We start from the raw sequence: 22725 nt of genomic DNA on the forward strand, positions 1-22725 counted from the left end.
TTCTTAACAAAACCTTTATTTTCCAGTTGGGCTTCCAATAAACCTGTGTCAGCCTGGGCCACAAATTATGTTTACAGACAAGCTGTTTCACCATTAATTTTCTTTAGAACATAACGACATTATTCTTGAGGCAGGTAAAAATCACAGAAACCATCAGCCTTGGATTCTGCAATGTAAAACCCACCTTCCAGGGCTCCCAAGCAAATACACATACTTTTCAGGGCCTTCAGACCAGGGTCTGTGTGTCCTAAAACAAATTCTGGGGTCCAAAACCCAAAATTGAATTTGCTGCACTTGAACAAGCTCCCTATAACTGAAGTTCACCACTGATACATTTTAAGTGGATCAGTTTTGCTATGCCAAAATTTCATTTTACTGCTAGTTTGTGGCCTCTTCCACTCCACATTAGTAAAACTAGTCTTGCTGTGCTGAATGCCAGACCCAGAAGTGTCTTTTCACCTCCAAGAATCTCACCCCTATTTTGGAGTGGGGAGGTCACCGATTCTGGGCTAGGCCAGACCCTCACAGGTTTTTGCATAGCTCACTAGAGACAGCTATCTGCAAGCAGACTTAACCTGGTTGGCTATGTTTCCTCAGCTGACCTACCATCCAGAAGCAAATCCATAATGCCCGCCATCCCACACTTTCAAGGATACAACTGTGGCATAAAAATCAATAATCCCTATAAGAACAGCCAGGAACTGCTGGGAATCAGGCAAGAGATGGAGCTCAGCTCATTCTTGCAAAGCTCCAAGTTTGACTTTCTGTAAAATGGGAACGTTTTGGATATTTCAGAAAAGAAAAGAAAAAGAAACTAAGTTTCAGAGAGATGCTAGGAGCCAGGACTCCTGAACTTTCTTGGACGAGGAATGAAAGGTAATAGGTAAATCTAATAAGCAAAAATGTTCAAACTTAAGATTTCTGGGAGTTTCCCCCTGGGGAAATACTGGTGCCAAGTGAGGTGGCACCGGAGGTTCCTAAGTTCTCAGGTATACAAGTAGGTGAAGAGCAGAGTCTTGGAGGCACAATTCCTGGTTCCTTATTTTGGGATCCTCAATTATGGTTTCAACGATGAAACACACATAAAAAAATAAGTCTTGTGTTGAGTCTCATCTGCTTCCTCAGCCTCCAGGGCATTTGGGAGCACCCACACTATGGGCTTATGCTGACCTCAGCCCCATCACTCCTGCCGCTGCGGTTTCTCCACAGCTCCATCTTTGTCCTTCTGGGAGGCCCGCTCCCTCCGGAGGCCTAATACCTTCCCCAGCAAGAAGAAGGCCAGTGCCCCCAAGTGGATGCAGTAATAGATGGACCTCCAGTAGCGGATGGTGTCCTCAAAGGTGAGTAGCACAAAACCCATGCACATATAGTCGTAGGCCCTCATCTTCAGGAACCACTGCACCCAATCGCCATAGAGACGACCAGCAGGGGAGAGGTGTTTCAAGAGGCCGCTCTCCATTGCCCCCTCAGCTGCCAGGCATAGTGGGATGGTAAGGAAGCTGAGGTAGTAGCCAGGGTGAATCCCATGCCAGTATGCAGAGATGAGCATCGTCCAGGCACTCCTGGGAAGAAAGAGAGCCTTCTCAGTCCTAGAATCCTCCCCTCATGCCAACCCATCACATATCCCAGAATCCTTCACAAATTTCGCTCACACTTTCCCAGTTATTAATCCCGACTCCTTCACTGTGATGGTGAGGGTTAGTCAATCCCAGAATCCTTCAATGTATCTCTCAAACCCAAGCCCCCATTTGCACTTTGTGATTTCTCAGTTGCTTCTTCAACTTATCCAATCAAACTGCAGATCTAAAAGAAGAGTCTGCTGGATCAGGCCAGGGGCCCATTGAGTCCAGCATCCTGTTCTCACAGGGGTCAGCCAAACGCCCATGGGAAGTGCCCACAAGCAGAACTTGAGTGCAAGAGCACTCTTCCCTTCCTGCGGTTTCTAGCAACTGGTATTTGGAAGCGTACTGCCTTCCTGCATCTTCTCTCTTGGCCATAGCCAACCAGCTATTCACAGCTCTTCTGTCAAGAAAACCAAAACTGTATATGATGCATTTTTCTCTTTGAGAACATAGAACTGAGCCAGAAAAATGACACAAATAAACTTTTTTAAAAGCCAGGTCTTCACCTACTGCCTGAAGTAATATAGTGAGGGGGCCTGATGGACCTCATTTGGTAAGGCATTTTGTAGGGCAGGCACCACTATGGAAAAAAAGCCATACCTCTAGTTGACACCAGCCTTGCCTCCTGAGGTTGAGGGATTTGCAGCAGGGGCCCAGATGATGACTGGAGTATGTGAGGAGAGACATCAACCACTACTATTTCATAGTCCTCCCTGTCAACTATATCTCTTTCCCCATCTCTCTTAGAATGGTTTGCCGTACCACCCAAACTCGCAATTATTTTTGGCTCGGCACTTAGGTCTTTACTCACTGCTACTTCCACCACATAACTCTCACCTGCAGGTACATGCTGCTCCAAATCACTCTACTCCAAGTCACTCTACTCCATTGGCCTTCAAATCAAACAGCCACTTATCCCTGAATCCTCCTGACTGGATTCCCGGGCCTAGAAGAACCTTCTCTGCAATCTGCTCTCAGGTCAACCCAATTTATCCTCAAACATCACAGTACAGCTTCACACCAAGCCACACCAACAGGCTTCCCTCCTCCCCACACCATGGCTCTTTGCTCACCTCAAGACATAGCAGCGGAAAGGTGCACTTTTGTAAATGTACTGTGCCAACCACCACTGGACACTCATGTTCCAATAGCGCATGCCGTCCTTCACCTTGACACAGAAGTCAGTGCCGTGTGGATCAATGTTTTTGATTGTCTCATAATCATAAGTGATGCCGGGTACTTCCTCTTTAGCTGATTTGCTTTAAAAGAAGTGAAATCAAACTAAGAACACCTTAATGCATGTGAAACCTCAAGAGCTCGTTGTTATAATGGACTCTACATTAGGGCTGCCCTTAAAGACTGCATGGAAGCTTCATCTAGGCCAAAAATAAGGCACCCTGTCTCCTGAGGGTAGGACAGCTCTACAGCAATTTTATCAACTGCTCATTGGCTTATGTGTGGTACTACTGGTGTATGTACCAAGAAGACAATATTTCGTTACATCTGGCCCTCAGGACTCTCTCCAAGTCAAACTCTCTCCTCCTTCACACCCCCTGCTGGCCCTGCACACCCTCCTTGTGTATTTTTGCCTACCTAGAATGTGCCCTTGAACTCCAATAATGCCTCTTGCTTCCTTGGATACGGATAGAGAGGGGTGTGTGAAAATGTGCAGAAACTAGCCTAACATGCAAAGGTAAGAATTTACATTCATTGTTCCACCCACTTTTGCGTCTGGCCCTGCTCACCAAGATGTGGCCCCTGGGAAAGCTGAAAAAGGTTCCCCAACCTTGACATAAACTATCCTACCACTGAGAACTGCAAAGAATGTCACACCAGATGCAATCTTGACATTCTATGAAAACTGTGAAGGCATACAGCACAGCCTTCCCTATAGCATCCTCCAATATTAATAAAATAGGACGATGGTTTTTTAATAAGAGTAGACATCTTGTTGCACTGTGGACTGCTGTGAGCTCAGGCTTCACACACAAAAACCCCACATAATAGGTCTGAATAAAGAATCTTGTAGATCCATGAGCAACTTGGAGGAAAAACTTAATTAAATATACATTTCAATGGATCAGATTTGTCCTGTACCTTCCTTTGGCTTGATTTGTTTTTCTGAAGTCCCATGTGCAGCCAAGTCTGGGCAAGCCTCTTCACGCACTGTTCTTCAGTCTTGGGTCCCCAGATGTTCTTGGACAATAACTCCCATCATTCCCAACCAGTTTAGCCTCTGGTCAAGGGATTATGGGAGTTGTAGTCCAGCATCTGAGGACCCAAAGTTGAAGAGCACTGTTTTAACGCTTCAACTTACAAGTTGAACATGTATTTAGTACTGTAAGAGAGAGACACGTAATTTGAAAGACAGGCACACAAATTTAGAGGACATATAAAATGCACCAAAGAGGTGGTGGACTGGGTCAAGGTTCCCAGCTCTGTGTTACCCAACTTTCAAAACATAATTTGCCTCCTGTAAGGGGTGTAGCATTCACTGGAGTAAATTAGTAGATGTGTCAAGGAGAACATGACGAGCCATTTATACCTGATTCTGGTATAGCTCCCTCACAGGCTCGCTGCCAAGAATTTGCCACATTTTTTGAGAACAAGGTTAATCAGATCCGTCTCTCATTGGATGCTAATAAAATAACAGGCCCTAGTGATCCCATGTTTGACACGGCCTATCTTTCTCTATATACAACCTTTCAACTGATCCAACCAGAGGATATTCCTAACTTCCTCAATGGAATGAATCCCACGACATGCTTATTTGACCCATGTCCATCCTGGTTGATAAAAACATCTAGAGTTGAATTGGCAAATTGGCTATGTCTGATAGTCAACTCATCACTTCAACAAGGCCACTTACCTGAATGTCTAAAACAAGCAATTATAACACCTTTACTTAAAAAAACGTCCCTTAATGCCACTCTTTGTGATAGCTTCCGCCCTGTATCTAATTTGCCATTTATAAGCAAAGTCATCGAACGAGTGGTGGCGGCACAGCTACAAAGTTTCATAGACACCAATGACCATTATGACACCTTTCAATCAGGCTTTAGACCAAATCATGGGACTGAAACAGCCTTAGTGGCGTTAGTCGATGATTTACGGCTTGAATTAGATAAAGGTAATGTGACCTTACTAGTCCTATTGGATTTGTCGGCCGCATTTGATACCATTGACCATGATATCCTTTTGAATCGCCTTTTCGAGATGGGGCTACGAGGCACTGTAATACAATGGCTTTGCTCTTTTTTAGAAGGTAGATTTCAAAGAGTTGCCCTTGGGGACTTTCTTTCAGAGCCCTGGCCATTGCGATATGGTGTTCCCCAGGGCTCTGTTCTCTCCCCAATGTTGTTTAATATATATGTAAAACCTTTAGGTCGTATCATTCGTAAATTTGGAATTTCCTATTACCAATATGCAGATGATACGCAACTCTACTGCTCATTTCCACCAGATGCCAAAGGGGCTGTTCACCCTCTGAACCAATGCTTAGCAGCAGTGCAGAATTGGATGAACAGTAATAAATTAAAACTTAACCCAGATAAAACAGAGGTCCTTCTAATTGGACGAGACCCCCTTCAGGAAAATAAAAATCTCCCCTCGTTAGATGGGATCTTACTCCCCCTGAAGACGCAAGTCCGCAGCTTAGGCATTATTTTAGACTCAGCCCTAACCCTGGAACCTCAGGTCGCAGCAGTCTCACGGAGCGCTTTTGCACAACTAAAATTAGTTAGCCAACTTCGTCCTTTCTTGGGATTATCCGATTTACGGAAAGTAATGCAGGCCCTTGTAACATCACGATTGGATTATTGTAATTCCCTTTATGTCGGTCTTCCTGTCAAAATCCTCCGGCCGCTTAAGCTGGTGCAAAGAGCAGCGGCACGGATGCTAACAGGAGCTGGCCCTCGAGTGCACACCACTCTTATATAATCTACACTGGCTTCCTATTATGTTTCGTAACCAATTTAAGCTGTTGGTTCTAACTTTTAAAGCTTTACATAATTTGGCGCCACTCTACTTATCCAATCGCATTTGTGAACACACATCCCATCGTCCACTGAGGTCCATTGCAGAACGTACTTTGATTATTCCTTCAACTTTTACCATCTGTCAATCAGGCACTAGGAATAGAGCCTTTTCAGTGGTAGCCCCTAGCATGTGGAATGCTCTTCCACTTGAGATACGGCTTTCTAATTCCCTTTTAGATTTTCGTCGACATGTTAAAACGTTTTTATTTCACCAAGCTTTTAATATGTAAATGTTACTGTTTTATTTAATATTAATTTTTAATTGTTGTTTAATGGATTTGTTACCTGATTTTATGAGTTTATCTATATTGTATGAATTTATATTGTTGTTCGCCGCTTTGAATTCAGTGAACGAAAGCGGGTTATAAATTGGCAAATAAATAAATAAATAAATAAATAAAAATAAATAAATTTTGAGGTTAATGACAAGAAAATAGCTCTGCCTCCCTCACCATTCCCACCTTACAAACTAATTAAAAATTCTACAATATGGATTTATAGAACCGAACATGAGCAAGGTTAGATAAAATGTGCACATGCATATATTTTATTGGCTTATTTTATATAAAAGATATTTTATAGACAGGGTCATACCTGCAGGTTTGTAGTATTCCATTACCCACATCCTTTGAGCTAGCAAGGGCTTGTCTTCCATAAAGCGGGAAGTCTCTATATATTCCATTCCCATAAAGCTTCTCTAAATCTAGCCCACCTCATATTGGAGATGTAACCTGATCCTAGACATGGAACATCTCCTCAACTCACCTGCTGAGTGGCTCATATTCCACAGTGGGCCCACCACCCGATCGCGATTTGGCGGTGGTTGGATAAGCACCAAAGGCAGCAGCGATGCAGGCGCATTCGGCACATAGCCAGGCAACATAGAAGCGCATGCGGAAGACGAAGAAGATGGGTATCATGTAAAAGAGGCGGAAAAGAAGTCCTCGCTCGTAGAAGTCATCATTTCGGGCGTAATAGAGGGGGAAGAAGTGAGAGACCACCAGAAAAAAGGCCCCAAAGATGGGGATCATTTTCATTCTGGAAAGCAGCGGTTTCCAGCTAGGGATGACTGTGGAATCAGGCTGGTTCAGCCAATCGTGGTAAGTACGGTAGCGGTAAAATGGGCCTAGATACAACAAAATAAGATTCCAATCAATCAACAGACAGATAGAATTGTTTCTCAGAAGAATCAAGACAAGAAAAACCTTATTATGCAACCATGCTTTTTAATAACTTAAAGAGGATGTGTAGCTTGGGCACAGGATAAGGGTCTGAAGTGCCCAGTATCCTAACCCTATGTCTTCTTGCAGAATATGGCGACATAAGGAAAACCTATGAGATCTCTGCATTCATTCCAAGTTTCTAGCCCTCATGTCTCTTGCAGAAGTAGTATATAGACACACTGTGTGCCTCTCACAAGCAATCAAAGTTACCGTATATGAACTGCAAAGACACACAGAAATGATGAATGGGGAAAATGACATATTTTGAAAAGCAGTAGGGCTGAGAAGCATGTTTGTGCAAGCATGGATACACACACACACACACACACACCAAGAGTCACGCCACAAAACCAAGACAAAAAAGATAGCAATAAGAACAGAGGGGAAAAGGTGAAATATGCCTGGGTTTTTTTACTTTCTGTTCTTGTCTCTTAGGTCATTTCCCCTGCAAAAAGAAACTACAGAAAATGGTAACTCTCCAACTCACCCTGCCCCCTGTCATCAATGTATGTGTCTGTGGTCAGAGAATACAGATACTAGAGAGTGACCAAAGCTATGGCAATCATGGTTTTAAAAAAACCAAACCCAGCCAATGTGGCTGTCAAAGGCAAGGTGCACTATGGGAATTTGGTGTTATACACATATTTCACCCTACCCTGTTGACCACTGCTTTCTGTTAGGTAACTCAGGTACCTGTCATGAGCCCCACATAGCAGTAACTGTAGCACAGTATCTCCACCAGTCCAGGCATTTTAGGGATCACACCAATCACAGGAGATTTGGCAAATGATGTCACTTCCTGCTTCTTCGCCTGAGTTAGTTCTTCTACTTCATTGGCTAAGCTCACCATCTGGGAGACACAGATTAAGGCATCATGATTAAGCTCATTAAATGAGCCTCCGAGGGAAACCCCCCCTTAACCCTGCCCAAAGTATAATGCCCTCTACCTTGAGAGTGAGTAAGAGTTGGATGGCATTGGTAAAAGGCGTTGGTTCTGGGAAGCCAAAGGAGGTAACTGTGCGGAAAAAGAACAGGTAGGAAAAGGTCCATCCAAGTGTCAGATAGTGGGAAGCCCTGGTGAGGGGAAAAAATCAATAAAAGGCTGTAATTATTCCAAAGTAGTCATTTTTCACTTCCAACCCTCACCTACACACACACACAAACTGTCCCGTTCTCACTGACCAATGTTTATTTATTAGATTTATATCCCACACCTTCCTCCAGTGGAGCCCAGGGTGGGATAGATTAGGATATTCTAATCTGGTAGGCCTTTGTCCCATTTTTAGGGGACCCGTGTCCTGACTCTAAGCCTCTGTGTCAAAAGGCCCTCCTGTTTTTTTTCCCCTTTACGCCAAGAATAGGGCTGTGGCCCTCCACATGCCATTGGATTGCAACTCCAGCCAGCCCTAGCCAGCACAGCCAATGGTCAGGGATGATGGGAGCTGCAGTCCAACAATATCTGGAGGGCCACCGGTTCCTCATCTGTGCTCTAAACCCTTCCTTGTTTCAGCTCTTTAAACCTCACAGTTACAAAATCTGAGCAAAATGCCCCAGGTATGCTCGCTAAACCTTAGCAACCCATAACACCCAACGGTAGGCCACTAGACCATGTTCCTCTTCCAGACTGCCAAGGTGTCTTGATTCATCTTACAAGACTTCCCAAGCCCATCAGACAAACCTCAACTCCACTCTCCTCCCCCCCCCCCGTTCCCTGTTCTGGCCCACTAGACCAGGCCTTGGCCTTCCAATGTTCTCCTTTACCTTGGCGAGATGTTGATAATAAGCCATGTCCCCAGGATGGTGATGAGCGAGTGGAAGATGTGGATGTGGCAAGTGGCCAGTGTAAGCACAAGTCCAGCAGCTGCCCCCCCAAATTGCTTGACTCTCAGCTCTGTAGGGAAGCAGATGAACAAATTTCCCCATCAGCAACAATGGGTTTGGGAGACAGGGATTGCACTTCAGTTCACAAAGAAAAATGCAGGAAGAGAGGAACCTAGTGCCAAAGCACATGTTTACATCCAGAGGGTCCTGGATTCAGTCAATTGCCAACATCTCCAGTTAAAAGCATCAGATAACAGGTGATGTGGAAGGACTTCTGCCCGAGACCCTGAAGAGCTGCTCCTTACTAGAGTAGAACAATATTAGGCTAAGCAGAGAAATATTCTCACCTGTTATAAAGCAGCTTCTTTGCGTCCCCATTTCTTGCTTGGAGGGTTTTTTTGCAATCCCCCTTCCCCCCAAAAGGAATCCTCCACAGTTATTATTTATTTAAAATGTTTATAGCCCACACGTAATCCAAAGATCTCAGGGTAGAGAACACTAAACTTCAAAAAATAACATTCAACATGAATATAAACAGAATACGTAGTCCAGCAATAAAACAACCAGGTCAGCATAAAACCAGTCACAGTTCCCAAACAGCTTGCAAACAGCCAGGTTTTAAGCTGGTGTCAAAATAACATCAATGCAGACACCTACCAAATCTCAAGGGGGAGGGAATTCCAAAGCCAGAGTGCCACCACGGAAAAGGCTTGTCCCTATTTCTCGACATAGTGCTTATCACTCAGTGGTGGGACACTTAAGGTGGGCCTCCTTCATAGATCTCAACTCCCAGGCAGGACTATACAAGAAACGTCGCACCTTTGACTACCGAAGTTCCAAGTTGTTCAGGGCTTTATATATAACTGAAATATTGAACTGAATTAAATTCAGACAGGAAATGTACTGGCAGCCAGTGCAGTCTTTTAAGGGCTCTTGTATCTTTGAAAGATGCACAAAATTCAACCAATGCTGCAGATTCTCCTGTCACCACAGCTCAGCGATGGGAGAATCTGTTTTGATAATACTACGCCAGCGCTTTGTCAACTGCATTGGCTACCAGTCCATTGCCAGGCCCAATTTAAAGTACTGGTTTTAATCTAAACAGCTTTGGACCATGTTACCTGATAGACCTCCTCCCCCACCCGTAAGTGCCTGCCCAAGCAATAAGATCTTCTTCAGAAACCTAGCACCGGGCGCCCCTGCAAAATGAAATGATGCAGGTAGCTACCAAGGAGAGGGCCTTTTCAGTAACGGCACTCTGACAATGGAATATATTCCCCAGAGAGGCATGCCTGGCATCTTCTCTCTGCTCTTTTCAGCACTAGGTGAAGACCTTTATAATTCACTCAGGTTTGTTCATTGTGTTTTAAATAGGCTGTTTATTTTGTCTGGTATTCTTTGCTGTCATTTACTGTTTGCTGTTGATTTTCAATCATGATATTCTATAATTTTAGCATTGTTTTTGCCTGTTTGTTTGAAACCTACCCAGAGAATCATCATTTTATTTAGCAAGATTTCTATACTTAATACTTCTTTTTTTTCAAGGCTCTTTAGATGGGCAAGCTATATAAATGCAAAATCTCTCTCTCTCTCTCTCTCTCTCTCTCTCTCTCTCTCTCTCTCGATGATAGATGATAGATGGATTGATAGATAGATAGATGATAGATAGATAGATAGATATAAAAATCAAACTTCCTCTCAAGGCAGCGCTTAAGTATCCATGGGCGACAGGGGAAGACTTGACAGCTTAAACCCAACTCTATGACAGTTTCCCCTCTGCAAACATGGCATCATATTCTCCACCTTGCTTTGACAACCCAGATTTAGCACTCACCCCCTTTCTTGAAGAAGAAGCCAATGGGGATGGAAACGAGAAGCACTGCCAAGTAGATGACTTCATCGGGTGACATTGCGGCTGGCAAAAGATGCAGAGTCAGAACAAGTTGCACAGGATGATTTGTACAGATCAAAGCAGGAAATACTGGAAATATCAGGGGAAAGGCTGTAAAATGGGGCCAGAAGCTGATGGGGGAGGGGGGCATGTGTGTGGGATATCTCCAAAAGAAGTAACCCAGCAGTTTGAGGCTGCATATCAATATGATCCAAAAGATTAAAGCAAGGATGCCAGAACATCTGGGTTCCTGCATTACAAAAAAGTAGAGTTGGAAGGGACCTATAATAAGGCCATCGAGTCTAACCCCCTGCTCAATGCAGGAATCCAAGTTAAAGCATACCCATAGAATCATACAATAGTCAAAGGAGTGGGAATTTGGGAAAAAGCTAAGGGATGTTGGGGTTAAGTAATAATCTTCCAGAATGCTACTATGTGCTTGTATGACCCAGTGAAATGGATGGGCAGTAGATTCAGGACAGACACAAGAAATGACTTCACATAAGAGGCATAATTAATTTACAGAATTCAGGGGACAAAGCAAATTCAGAGAGGACAGGTGTTATGAGCCATTGGCTGTTAGTCATGACAAGTGGGACTGGCAACAAAATGTTGCAGTGAGGATCATAGAATCATAGAACAGTAGACTTGGAAGGGGCCTACGAGGCCATCAAGTCCAACGCCCTGCTCAATGCAGGAATCCAAATCAAAGCATTCCCGACAGATGGCTGTCCAGCTGCCTCTTGAATGCCTCCAGTGTCGGAGAGCCCACTACCTCCCTAGGTAATTGGTTCCATTGTCGTATGGCTCTAACAGTTAGGAAGTTTTTCCTGAAGTCCAGTCGAAATCTGGCTTCCTGCAACTTGAGCCCATTATTCCGTGTCCTGCACTCTGGGACGATCGAGAAGAGATCCCGGCCCTCCTCTGTGAGACAACCTTTCATGTACTTGAAGAGTGCTATCATATCTCCCCTCAGTCTTCTCCAGGCGAAACATGCCCAGTTCTTTCAGTCTCTCCTCATAGGGCTTGGTTTCCAGTCCCCTGATCATCTTTGTTGCCCTCCTCTGAACCCGTTCCGCTCTAGCTGTAGCACTTCAATCTTGGGTCCCCAGATGTGGTTGGACTCCAACTCCCATTGTCCCCAGCCATTTTAGCCAATGGTCAGGGGTGATGGCACTACTCCAGCCAGCCAGGCCATCTTTCAGGATACTCCACTCCCATCCAGGCTTCTGATCCCCAACCCCCCTTGCAACTGTAAAGTCAGCCAGCATTCTGTAGCAACTGAGTATGTTCACTTCTCACTGGACTGTTTCTGGAGTTCTCCCTCTCATGGGATCTTTTCATATGAAGGTCTTTTCCATATTCCTGCAAGCCTTAAGGCAGGTATGGGGAACCTGTAGCCCTTCAGATGTCGCTTAGTAAAACTCACCATTCCTAATCATTAGCTAGGCTGGCAGGGGCTGACGGGAGTCCAACAATACCTGGAGGGCCACAGGTCTGTCCCTCCCCCCCCACGCCCTGTATTGCAGTTTCCCTGAGCCTGTCTTCTTGTGCACAGGCTGTGCTGTTTTGGCTGCATAAACAATGGCACTCGCCTCTGAACACTGGAAAGAGAGGGAACAATTATGGTGTCTAAATCAAACAGTGGCAGTGTGCCACTGAATGCTGTTTCTGGTGTGAGCCAGGGCTATTACTCTCATGCCTCAATCAAGGGCTTCCTAGAAGCATCTATCTGGCCACTGGGAGAACAAGATGCTGGACCAGATGGACCAGATGCTGGACTAGATGATCCAGCAGGGCTCTTGTGTATTTATTTATTTTATTCTTAAATGCGTATCTTGCCCTTCCTCCCAAATGAGCCTGGGGAGGGCTTATGTGCATTAGATGGAAAAGGCACACACGGAGAGGATGGGAGCCAAGACACTTTGATTTTCAAAAGAAAAAAGAGTAGGAGGGACCATTCTAGAGTGCTGGTGCTGGGGCTGAAATCCTGAGCTATGTCCAGAGAGTAACACTCTTTGATTTAACCATGAAAGAGTCAAACTAGAGTCACCAATCCCCCCTCCCTGCCCCCAAATAGCATTGCTGTGCCTTTAACACAGTGGTAGATAACTTGTGGTCCTCCGGATGCTGGACTCCAACACTCATCAGCCCCAGCCAGCATGAGCAATAGCCAGGAATGGTAGGAGTTGCTGTCCAGCAACATCTAAAGGGCCACAAGTGAGCCACCCTTGCTTTAACAGCTGCCCAACCAGCAGAAATATAGTGGGTGACACCTTGTCTGTCCCAAGAAAGGCATCATCTGTTAAAGTTCTGCCTGTTAGGAGGCTGTTAGAGTGGCGATGGGGAACCTGTGACCCTCCAGATGTTGTTGGACTACAGTGGCGTGGCCAATGGTCAGGCATTTGGGGAGTTAATAGTCCAGGAACATCTGGAGGGCCATGGATTCCCCACCCCAGTACTAAAGGCACAGAGGAGCACCAGGGGTGTATATTAAAATGTTGGCCACTCTATTTTGGTTCTGGAATCCCTGCCCAAAGAATCCCACCCATACACCATTCTGAGTATATTAAGAGGTCATAAATCTGCTTAATCTTAAACATCCCCTCGCCGCAGATTCTCCAGGCTATTGAAAGAAGGCTGTTGGGATAGAAAAGGGGTAAAGGGTACAAGCCAGGACTCCTTGTCTTTTTCTAAGAAAGAGGGCAGAGCAGCTAAGTGAGGAGGGAGGACAGAACGCCATATAAAATATAGCATCCCCACCAACAACAACAATTAATTTGTCAGCTACTGCACCTTTGTGCAGAATAAAGCAGGAAGACATCACAATTGGGAAAAATTCTTTCTGTGCAACTCTGAAAAGTACAGGCTCTCTCTCATCTCCACTCTGAATTCTGTGCCTTGTCTGCACAGGCAGGTCGCGATTTAACTCCCCTCTCCTCCTTTTCCCACTGGGGACGAATGAAGCTGATCACACCCAGAACAGCTTCCCACACTCTTGCACAAGCTACTCCACCCCTCCCACCACTTTCGCCCAGTTGCTCTGTGCTGATGTCCTCGTCTCTCTAATCCCTTGCAACACTCCCCAATTCCAAGCTTTCCATATTTAAGTAGAAATCCTTCACCCAGATTAAAAGCAAGTACCTCTAAGGAGTCCAACACACACACACACGCACACACATACTCCACCCTGTATTGTTTCTCCCTATTACAGCGCACTCCCCTTGCAAAGAAAAATCCACAATACCCTCTGTCCCACCCTCCTCCTCAAACTAGATTGCAGCCCTGATCAAAAACAAGCCTGGGGGTCTCAACCTCTCCAGCAATTCACTAGACTAGAGTCTACAACAGGCCTGCACAATGCAAGGCCTTGCAGGACTGTTGCAAGCCATCCCTCCCCATCTGCCATCTTGGGGGAATTCAAACTACTCATTGTTTGCAATCCTTTCCCAAATCTTTGGGCGGTGGGGGGGGAGCACCTAAGGGCTATCCAAGCCCCTCACAAGTTGGGATGAGAGAATGCTGGCATCGCTATGTCTATGCGGCTCTTCCCCTTGCTGGATTCACAGGTGCACGCTGGCGTCAGTGCCACTTTCACAGCCCACCTCTATCAAAGGCTCCTTCGCTGGCATGAACTGCTGGGAGAGTGAAAGCCATGTGTGTTGTTGCACTCAGCAAGGAGTAACAGAGATAAGGGTGGTATACAGAAAAACAGCAAAAATATAAACTAAAGTGGGTGTCGAGGAGGAGAGGAAATAGGGGATGCAGAAAGACCTGGTAGGTGAGGAAAGGAGAGGTAGCTGGGAGATGAAGTGCAAAGACCTGGAAGGAAGGAGGAATGGATGGTGGTATGTAGACAGAAGTTTATGCAACAGAGAGACAAAAAAGAGGAGGTACCTGAGAAATGGAGCTGCACACTTGAGGGTGGGAAAACTGAGGCCCCATCTACACTATAGCTTTAAAGCGGTATCATACCATTTTAAACAGTCATGGCTTCCTCCAAAGAATCCTGAGAACCATTGGTGCCCGGTGCCCGTTGGAACTGGTGGGGCAGAAGTCAGGGTGCCCAACAGTAGGCAGAGCCAGTGACAGGCAGAGTGACTAATTCTGGCTTTGCCCCAATCCTCCTTCCTACTAATTCTACAAAGGGCAAGACTGAGATTAAGGAGCGGAAGAAAGATGGCAGCAGTGCCACCTCCTAGGCCATAAAGTAAGAAGGTAGGGAGGCCGGGCAGAAGACTGGCAGGTGGGGGCTGGCTGTGGACAGACTGACCTTGGTGGGGCAGTGTCCCACTTGCCCTAATGGATCAGCCTCTACTGCTGAGAACTGTAGTTGGCTGAGAGTGCTGCAAGTTGTTAGAAAAACCCCTATTCCCCCCTATAGAGCTACAATTTCCAGAGTTCCCTGGGAAGAGGGATAGATTGTTAACAGGGTGTAGCTGCCTGGATCACAGAGGGCCATAGACCTTTTACTTTTTTGGGAGCAGAGTTGCAACCAGATCCCTATGTCCAAGACAACCGGCATGAAAGGGAAAGCACAGCAGTTACTGAGAAGAGCCTTTTCTTTTTGTGTCATGTACAGCCAATCAGAGTGAAAGGAGGTGAGTCAGCCACTGAGAAGGCTCTTTTCAGTAGCTTACACAGCCTCCCAAGCTGATTGGCTCCTAGGGATGTCTGTTATAGTGGAATGTGGACTCAGATGGAGAGCAAGGGAAGCTATGAAAAGTGGACAGGTGGGCATGGCTGTGGAGAGGGGTGGCTATGAGGGGGCATGGTGTGACTGTCATGAAGGAATCCTGCGCTTCTGAATTTGCCACTCTGGGAACTGTAGCTCTGTCATAGACCCTCAGCACTCTTAACAAATTATAGTTCCCAGGATTCTCTGGGGAAAGCAATGACTGTTTAAAGAAGGATCATGGCGCTTTAAATGTGTATTGCAGATGAGCCCCAAGATGGGAGAACAGACCTCTTTTTCTCCTTTGTGACTGGTGAGAAAGCAATGTGCTCAACGAGACTATGTGACAGTACAAAGAAAGTACACGATATATGGAGCACAGGGAAGAGAAAAAAAGGTTGACAGAGAATGAGTTTAAAAGAGTAACAAGTTAGAGTTGCCAAAGAAACTTGCCTGAAGCAAAATCTGAAATGAAATTAGAAGATGCTCTTTAGGTGAAACATTCAAGGAATTTGGAGCAGAGCTAAAAGTATGTTTAATAAGATGACTAACAGAGCTGAATATGTTTCGCCTGCAGAAGAGAAGATGGAGGGCAGACATGAAAGCAGTCTTCAACCACCTGAAGAGCTGTCAAGGAAGAAGACAGAGCTTGCTTGTCTCCCGCTGCTCCACAGGGCAGGACTAGAACCAATGTGGATGGAAACGGCAAGGAGCAGATTTAGGCAAAACAGGAGGAATTTCCTAACAGCACGAGTGGTTTTGACAGTGGAGCAGGATGCCGTGGGTAGTAGTGGATTCTCCTTCGCCAGAAGTATTGAAGCAGAGTCTAGACGGCCATTTGACAGGGATGCTGTAGCTGTCTCCTGAACTGAGTGAGCAATGAGTTGGACTACTTGACCCCCACCGATTCTATAATTATGTGATTTTCCCACTAGCAAAATGCCTCAAGGAAGTTTGCAGATCTCTGTCGATCCCAATGTATAGCAGAGGAAGGAAAGGGAAAGTACTTTTCATTTCTTAGCAATGGCTTGTGACAGCAGCACAACTTGAGCTGCTTTGCCCTTGCAAAAAGAACCACCAACTCTCAAAGTGCCTGCTTAATTTCTGCCTTGTATACAGCTATAATTAAAAGCTCAGGAGCCTTTCTAGAAAACGTGATGACAATACTACTTTAACCTCTGCCAAATTCTTCCTTGCCCATACCCCATTCAACTGAGAAGGTATACTACACTAGTCAAACTTTGCGGCCTCTAGTTGTTTTGGACTACAACTCCCATCAGCCCCAGCCAGCACAATCATGATAGGGATAAGAGTTACAGTATAGTCCAAATATCTGGATGGCACTGAAGTGATGAAGCCTGGCTTAGAGGAACTGGATTTAGGAGATAGAAAAGGCTCCAGTGGAATTCCTGTAGAACAAAAAGAATCTCCAGCCCAGAATTTAGAGCCTCTGAGTTCATGCAGAATGCATTTCCCTAGTAAACAGCAGTAATAATAATATAATGAATTGCCCAAGCAAATTTGGGATTATGGGTAGTGCTAATAATTTGCTTGTGTAGGAGCAAAACCCACCTACTTTTCTTGTTAACTTTCGGGACTTCCCCCACTCCCTGAAATGAAATAAGAGTTCTCCATACTAGGGCAAGATTTCCTACGGAATTTTTCAGTTGATGATGAAAGAAAGAATATAAAAAAATTACTGGGGGGGGGCTAGAAGGGAAAAAGAATTAGCAGTGCCAATCTTCAGGTAGGTGCTGCACACACACACCCCAAGTTTAAATTGTAAGAAAAATGCTCAACACAGCCATTTTGAGCCGGTAAAAATATGTATTAAAAAGCAGCCTTCAGAGTGATTAGCACTGCACACCCCAGATGTACGACCTAGTCTAGAGACTACATTATATACCTGATCTCAGGGAACCCAGACTTGCTGGCAACCACTGATCTTCTCAAGACTCCCGGATAACTCTGGCGTTCCCCGCCTCACCTAGATTTTACGCCTCAGCACAAAAAAAATCCTGCACCCGCCCCCGTTTGACACTGATTATTGGAGCCCAAGAGTCCTGGCTCCTAGCCTTAGGCCCCTTGCTTGTAAACCACTGCATTCCTTTTACCTTTTCCCACGGGACCCAGGCGCCCGGGTTCCCAACATCACCCGCTCCGCTTCCCAAATCAACTACCAGCTAAGCACTCACCACTCAGGAGGGCCTTTCACCACATCCAGTTGCCCAAAGGGAGAATCGAGCGGGAAACTGAATGAGGAGGAAGAGAAGGAAGGACAGCGGGGCAGTCTCCCAGTGCATGCAAGGAGCTCAGCTCCTTGCAAAATCCATTTCTGAGATGGACAGATCCATCCCTACTCTCTAGCAGCCTTGCAAACAATTTCTCAACCTTAGGTGCGTGCTTCCTGTCTCTCTTGCACCGTTTCCTCTTCTTTGCAGAATGAACTATGGGTTGTGTGCGGGGTGGGGGCCGCCTTGTGTGTATGGTTTGTTCCCCCCTCCCTTCTCCTTCGGCCTCACTCCTCCTTTGTCTCCCACACCAAGCCATTGGCTCCTTCTTGGACTATTTATTGGCTAATGCAACCATCACTCCAGGAGCTCAGGCTGCAGCAAAAGAATGATTGGAGGCTCATTTAGAGCAAGGGGCGGGGGCTAAGAAAAACTGACTCCTGGTATGGCACGCAAGGGGAGTCTCGGGGCTTAAAGCAGAAGGAGATCCGGTGTGACACCCGCGTAGTGGGTTAAAACAACAGGGAGGGGTGGGGGTGCTGGGAGTGGAGGAACCAGGACTCCTGGGTTCTGGGAAAGGGAGCCACGGGAGTTGATGTGTTACAGTAGGGATGGGGTAAGACTTTTGGGGAATGCTTCAGAAAACGAAATAGTTCTGTCGGGAGGGGTGTATTACATTGTTCTGGGGTTTATTAGCAGCCTGATCTTCAGGTGGTTTAATCAGAAGTAGGGCCAATTTTGGTTGATTGATTCTGATAACGATATTGCGCGGCTAAGGATTTTGAAATTTACTGCCAAGAGTGTGTGTGCGCATGTGTGTCTGTGGTTGCAGATTTATGGTGCAATACTCATGTTTACTTGGAAGCAAATCTCCCTGTGGGGCTTGATTTACTCCAAGGTTTGAGTGCACTGGAATTGGCAAATTCTAAGACGGGTTGGAGAACCCCCACATCATTACATGTTACTGTGTTCCAGGGTAGCTGACCCATACTAGTAAATGGAGCAAGTGACCTACCATCAACAGCTGTTTCTCTTTCCACCTTAAACCCATTTTCCAAAGAGAGAGAAAGAAAAACTACATTTTCCCAAGCAATTTATCATAGAAGCAAGACCCACCAATCCTTCAAATAGCATTTTCCTTGAGAGTAGAAATGCCTACCTAATCAGGACAGTTATTTGCTGCAATTTGCATAAAGTAGTTCTTTCTGGACAGATGCCCACAAACCAATCCACTGCAGGCAGTTCAAATGTTTCCCTTGACTTTGCTCTAATGGGTGCCCCTGAGTGCTTTCAGGATGCTTTCATCCAATTACATTGTTGCTGCTGCTGCAGGAATTCTGTTCAGAGAGAGAGGAGATTGGCTAGTGCATCACTGTGGAGACTGGACAGGAAGGCCCAGGAAGATTGTGTTGCTTTGGTTTAAAGCAGTGACAGCAGATTATTTAAAAAAAAAACTATTTACATAAATTACAAAGAGAGCAGAGTAAAAGTAATTCACCAGTTAAAAACCCTTAAAGGGATCTGTGAAGTAACCTGTCTCCACCACATCAGGTATATCTGACTGCCTATTATGGGCACCTCATACAGCCAATTGCCTTCACCCTTGAGGCTGCTGGGAAACCTGTACAAAGAGTTAGGGTTGCCAGGTTCATGGCCTGAGACTGATCCTGTATCTTTAGGAGAAGAGAAAGTCAGCCAAGTGCAGGTGTTCTTTCAACACTGTAATGCAAAAAAACCCACAAGGTGGAATTCTCCCTTCCCCCTGCACAACTTTTAAAGATACAGAACACCTCTTGGAGACTGGGCCTGGCAACCAAGAGGTCTTCTGTATCTTTAAAAGTTGTGCAGGGGGAAAGGAGAATTTCACCTTGTGGTTTTTCCTATTATAGCGTTGCAAGAACACCTGCACTTGGCTGACTTTCTCTTCTCCTAAAGATACAGGATCAGTCTCAGGCAATGAACCTGGCAACCCTACAAAGAGTAGACTTATCCCCCTGCCCCCTATTACAGTAGGGCCCCACTCATATGGCGGGTTACGTTCAAGACCCCTACCAAAAAGCAAAAAAAACCCCAAAAGCAGAACTCTGTCAATAAAATGGTGCCCGATGCCCAAAAAACGCCATAAAAGTGGAACAAGTGCCATATGAAGGGGGCCTTACTCTAATTGAAAGCCGCCATATTAGCAGAACGTCAAAAAGTGGGCCGCCGAAAAGCGGGGCCCTACTGTATTTTTTTCCAAAGGCAGGTGAATATAGTGTTTTTGTGTTTGTTCCTTTTCTGTCTTCTCAGGGAAGCACCAATATAGGACTAGGCATGATCCGAATCCACATCTTGGAGGGAAAGGCTTTTGTGTGGAATTATGCTGATGTGCGGAAGATGCGAGAGGAGTATCGTATTGTCGGCAAGCTGGTTGGAGCATTGGCTCGGAAGCCACGACAGAATGTGCGGCTGGGGCTTCCTTTGCAGTTGCTTCCAGAAGAGGCCCGGCTGCTGGTGGAAAAGGGGTTGGCAATCTTGTTTAAAAATCCAGCATCCCAACCCCTCGGAGATGATCCAAGCCAGGTGATGGCTTAAGCAATCTTTGCCATTTCTTCAGAGAAGAAAAGACCCATAAGTTGGGGCAAAGGTGGAGGATGTGTCCTTAATAGCTACAGGTTTTATAGTGTAGATCAGGGGTCAACAGCCTTTTTGAACCCATGGGCACATTTACAAACTGGTAGAACTGTTGTGGATTTCATACACCATAACCAAGCACACATTACAATGTATATTGGCTACAACAAAATATTTCTTTCTAACCTAACGTTTGTGGGGAGGGGACCCAGTGAGCACTAGGGAAGGCCTCTGTGGAGATGTGTGCCCATGGGCACCACATTGGCAACCCATAGTGTAGATCAGCAGGCAAGTTGCTGATCATGTGACTTCAACCTGCAACATGTGATCCAGCTTTGATTTTTTTTTTTTACACTAAATATACCGGTTTAACAATGATTCCTTCTAAGGAACCCCAATAATCTCAGTTCCAGGTGATGATAGTGAGAGATCTCTGACAGGATTCCTGGGGTTTTGTTTAGCTTGCAAGGAGTTTTCCTAAGTAAGGTTGTATTCAAAGATGTGATTCTCTCACCTGAAGTAATACCATCCATATTATAATCTCAAGTCTGTACCACCTCACTTTGCGGCATGTATAGACCAGGCCTAGTATGAACTCTAAATCTAAGTATTCTGGGGCAGGGATATAGGGACATTGTTGTATAGAGAATGGGCGTGCTGAACTTGCTTCTCTGTGTCTGCAGGATCCCTCAGCCCTAGAGGAGATGACTGCCTACCAAAAAGGGCTAGAGGAGAACTATCAGGAACAGGTTCAGCTTACTGCTGAACAGAGGAAAACTGTGCTGGGCAGTCTTGCAGAGCGTATAGCCCAGGGCCGGGCAAAGAAACAGCAGCAGAAAGAGGAAGAGGGAGGTGAGTGTCATCATTTGCTGTGTGGCAATTATTTAATTTCTGGCTGAATGTTGGCAGACTAAGGACAGACAAAAGGAAATACTCCTTCATATGGATCATAGTGAGAAACATAGGAAGCTGCCTTTGTACTAAGACCACATTCACGCCCAACATTTATTCCACTATTATTCTGCTTTACATAGTCATAGTTTCCCCCGAAAGAATCCTGGGAAGTGTAGTCTATGAAGGGTGCTGAGAGTTGTTAAGAGACCCCATTTCCTTCACAGAGCTACAATTCCCAGAGATCTCTGGGAAGAGGGACTGACTATTAAACCATTCTGGAAATTGTAGGGAAATAGGGGCTCTTAACAATTGTCAGCACCTTTCACAAACTATGCTTCCCAGAATTATTTGCGAGAAGCCATGATGGTTTAAAGTGGGATAAAAGTATTGTATGGATGTGGCCTAAGTCAGACCATTGGTCCATTTAGCTCAGCATTGTTGACCGTGACAGGAAGCAGTTCTTCTGGGCTTCAGATGAGACATTCCCTGCCCCTACCTGTAGATTTTGGGGATTGAACCTGGAACTTTCTGCATGCAAAGCAGATGTTCTACCTCTGAGCTATAGCTCCTCCCCCTTTGAACTACAGAATGCTTCTGAATACAAGTTGCTGAGGATAACAAGTGGGAGGGTGTCCTGCTTGTGGGCTTCCCAGAGGCATCTGGTTGGCCACCATGAAAAAACAGGATGCTGGGCTAGTTGGGTCTTTGGTGTGATTCAGCAGTGTGATTTTTATGTTCTTGCGTTCAAATGAATATCCAGACTGTTTTGGGCAGTCTTGTATTGTGTGTCCATCAGTGGCAAGAACTCAATGCTTTGGGAAGTGTAGGATAATCAGAGTCTTTTTTTTTTTTTTACAATAATTTTTATTCAAATTTTCATAAAACATACAAAACAAAATCATAAAACATTCAAAGACAAAAAACAAAACAAAACAAAAATGATTAAACAAAAAAATAAAATGTTGACTTCCCATATGTCACAGATCAAATCAGTTATAGGTCTACAATATATAACAACCCTGTCTTTTAAATTATATTATAAAATCACTTTCCTCCAGTAGTTATCTTAATTAATCATCAAATCTCATAAACATTACTTTATTCTTTCCACAAAAAGTCAAAGAGAGGTTTCAATTGTTTAAGAAATATATCTATCAATTTTTCTCCAAATAAACATGTCGATTAATCCATCTCGTTAATAACAATAATAATCTTATTGTCATAACCATAGTCCAAATAAACATATCGATTAATCCATCTCATCAAAATCTGTTAGGTCCAATAATTTCAATAGCCATTATTCCATTATCCATATTAATTCCATCTTCCATCTTCAATAGTCCTGTTAAGTCCAGTAATTTCAGTGTCCAATCTTCCATTATCAGTATTCCATAATAATCTTGCTGTCATAGCCATAGTCATATAATAAGAGTCTGATGGGAATTTCCTCTATCCCAAATATTTTCTTGCCATCCATTCTAAATAAGTTGCTGAAATATTGTTGTAAAGTCATATCTCTGTTCTTCTTTTTTACAGAATGCACTGGCTCATCTCTTGAGAGTTTTTCCATTGTCACATGGCTGCAGTTAATTCCATAGATTTTCTCTATATCAAGCTCCATCACATCATTCCAGTCCAGAAGATTATCCAAGCCATTGATAACTTTATCTCTAATATCTTCATTAATTTCTTCAGAGATAAAGTTAAATTCCAAACAG

The 22725-nt window shown here is 44.8% G+C and overlaps 2 protein-coding genes across 8 annotated transcripts in view; one reads left to right on the plus strand and one right to left on the minus strand.

Annotated features, from left to right (window-relative positions):
- Positions 1-18762, minus strand: MBOAT7 (membrane bound O-acyltransferase domain containing 7). 5 transcript variants are annotated; one of them, XM_061588092.1, is made up of 8 exons: positions 18660-18762; positions 10538-10618; positions 8644-8773; positions 7830-7956; positions 7576-7732; positions 6425-6785; positions 2696-2881; positions 1-1562 (listed from the first exon to the last, which is right to left on the minus strand). In XM_061588092.1, the coding sequence occupies exons 2-8, from the start codon at positions 10611-10613 to the stop codon at positions 1181-1183; spliced, it is 1419 nt and encodes a 472-aa protein (XP_061444076.1). In that variant the 5' UTR covers positions 10614-10618; positions 18660-18762; the 3' UTR covers positions 1-1180. The 5 variants fall into 5 exon arrangements, with proteins under 5 accessions (XP_061444076.1, XP_061444078.1, XP_061444075.1 ...); XM_061588094.1 differs by lacking the exon at positions 18660-18762 and adding an exon at positions 17661-17822; XM_061588091.1 differs by lacking the exon at positions 18660-18762 and adding an exon at positions 17465-17821.
- TSEN34 (tRNA splicing endonuclease subunit 34) overlaps positions 17846-22725 on the plus strand; it is an 11548-nt gene continuing 6668 nt past the window's right edge. Inside the window, exons 1-3 of one of the 3 annotated variants that reach the window (XM_061588099.1) lie at positions 17846-17943; positions 19790-20062; positions 20797-20965. In XM_061588099.1, coding sequence (XP_061444083.1) covers positions 19814-20062; positions 20797-20965 — 418 coding nt within the window. In that variant the 5' untranslated portion in view covers positions 17846-17943; positions 19790-19813. Of the gene's footprint in view, positions 17992-18017; positions 18117-19789; positions 20063-20796; positions 20966-22725 lie in introns of those variants that run through there. The other 2 variants (XM_061588098.1, XM_061588097.1) reach the window with 2 other exon arrangements.

This window comes from Rhineura floridana, chromosome 11, assembly GCF_030035675.1.
Source record: "Rhineura floridana isolate rRhiFlo1 chromosome 11, rRhiFlo1.hap2, whole genome shotgun sequence".
NCBI classification, from domain to species: Eukaryota; Metazoa; Chordata; class Lepidosauria; order Squamata; family Rhineuridae; genus Rhineura; species Rhineura floridana.

What these genes read in the sequence shown, in the direction of transcription:
- MBOAT7 (XM_061588092.1), bottom strand. Translation starts at nt 10,613, where the DNA reads ATGTCACCCGATGAAGTCATCTACTTGGCAGTGCTTCTCGTTTCCATC. An exon ending in ATTATCAACATCTCGCCAAG is followed by an intron (nt 7,957 to 8,643) that starts GTAAAGGAGAAC and finishes TCCCCTCACCAG; the next exon opens with GGCTTCCCACTATCTGACAC. An exon ending in TTCCGCTGCTATGTCTTGAG is followed by an intron (nt 1,563 to 2,695) that starts GTGAGCAAAGAG and finishes CTTTCTTCCCAG; the next exon opens with GAGTGCCTGGACGATGCTCA.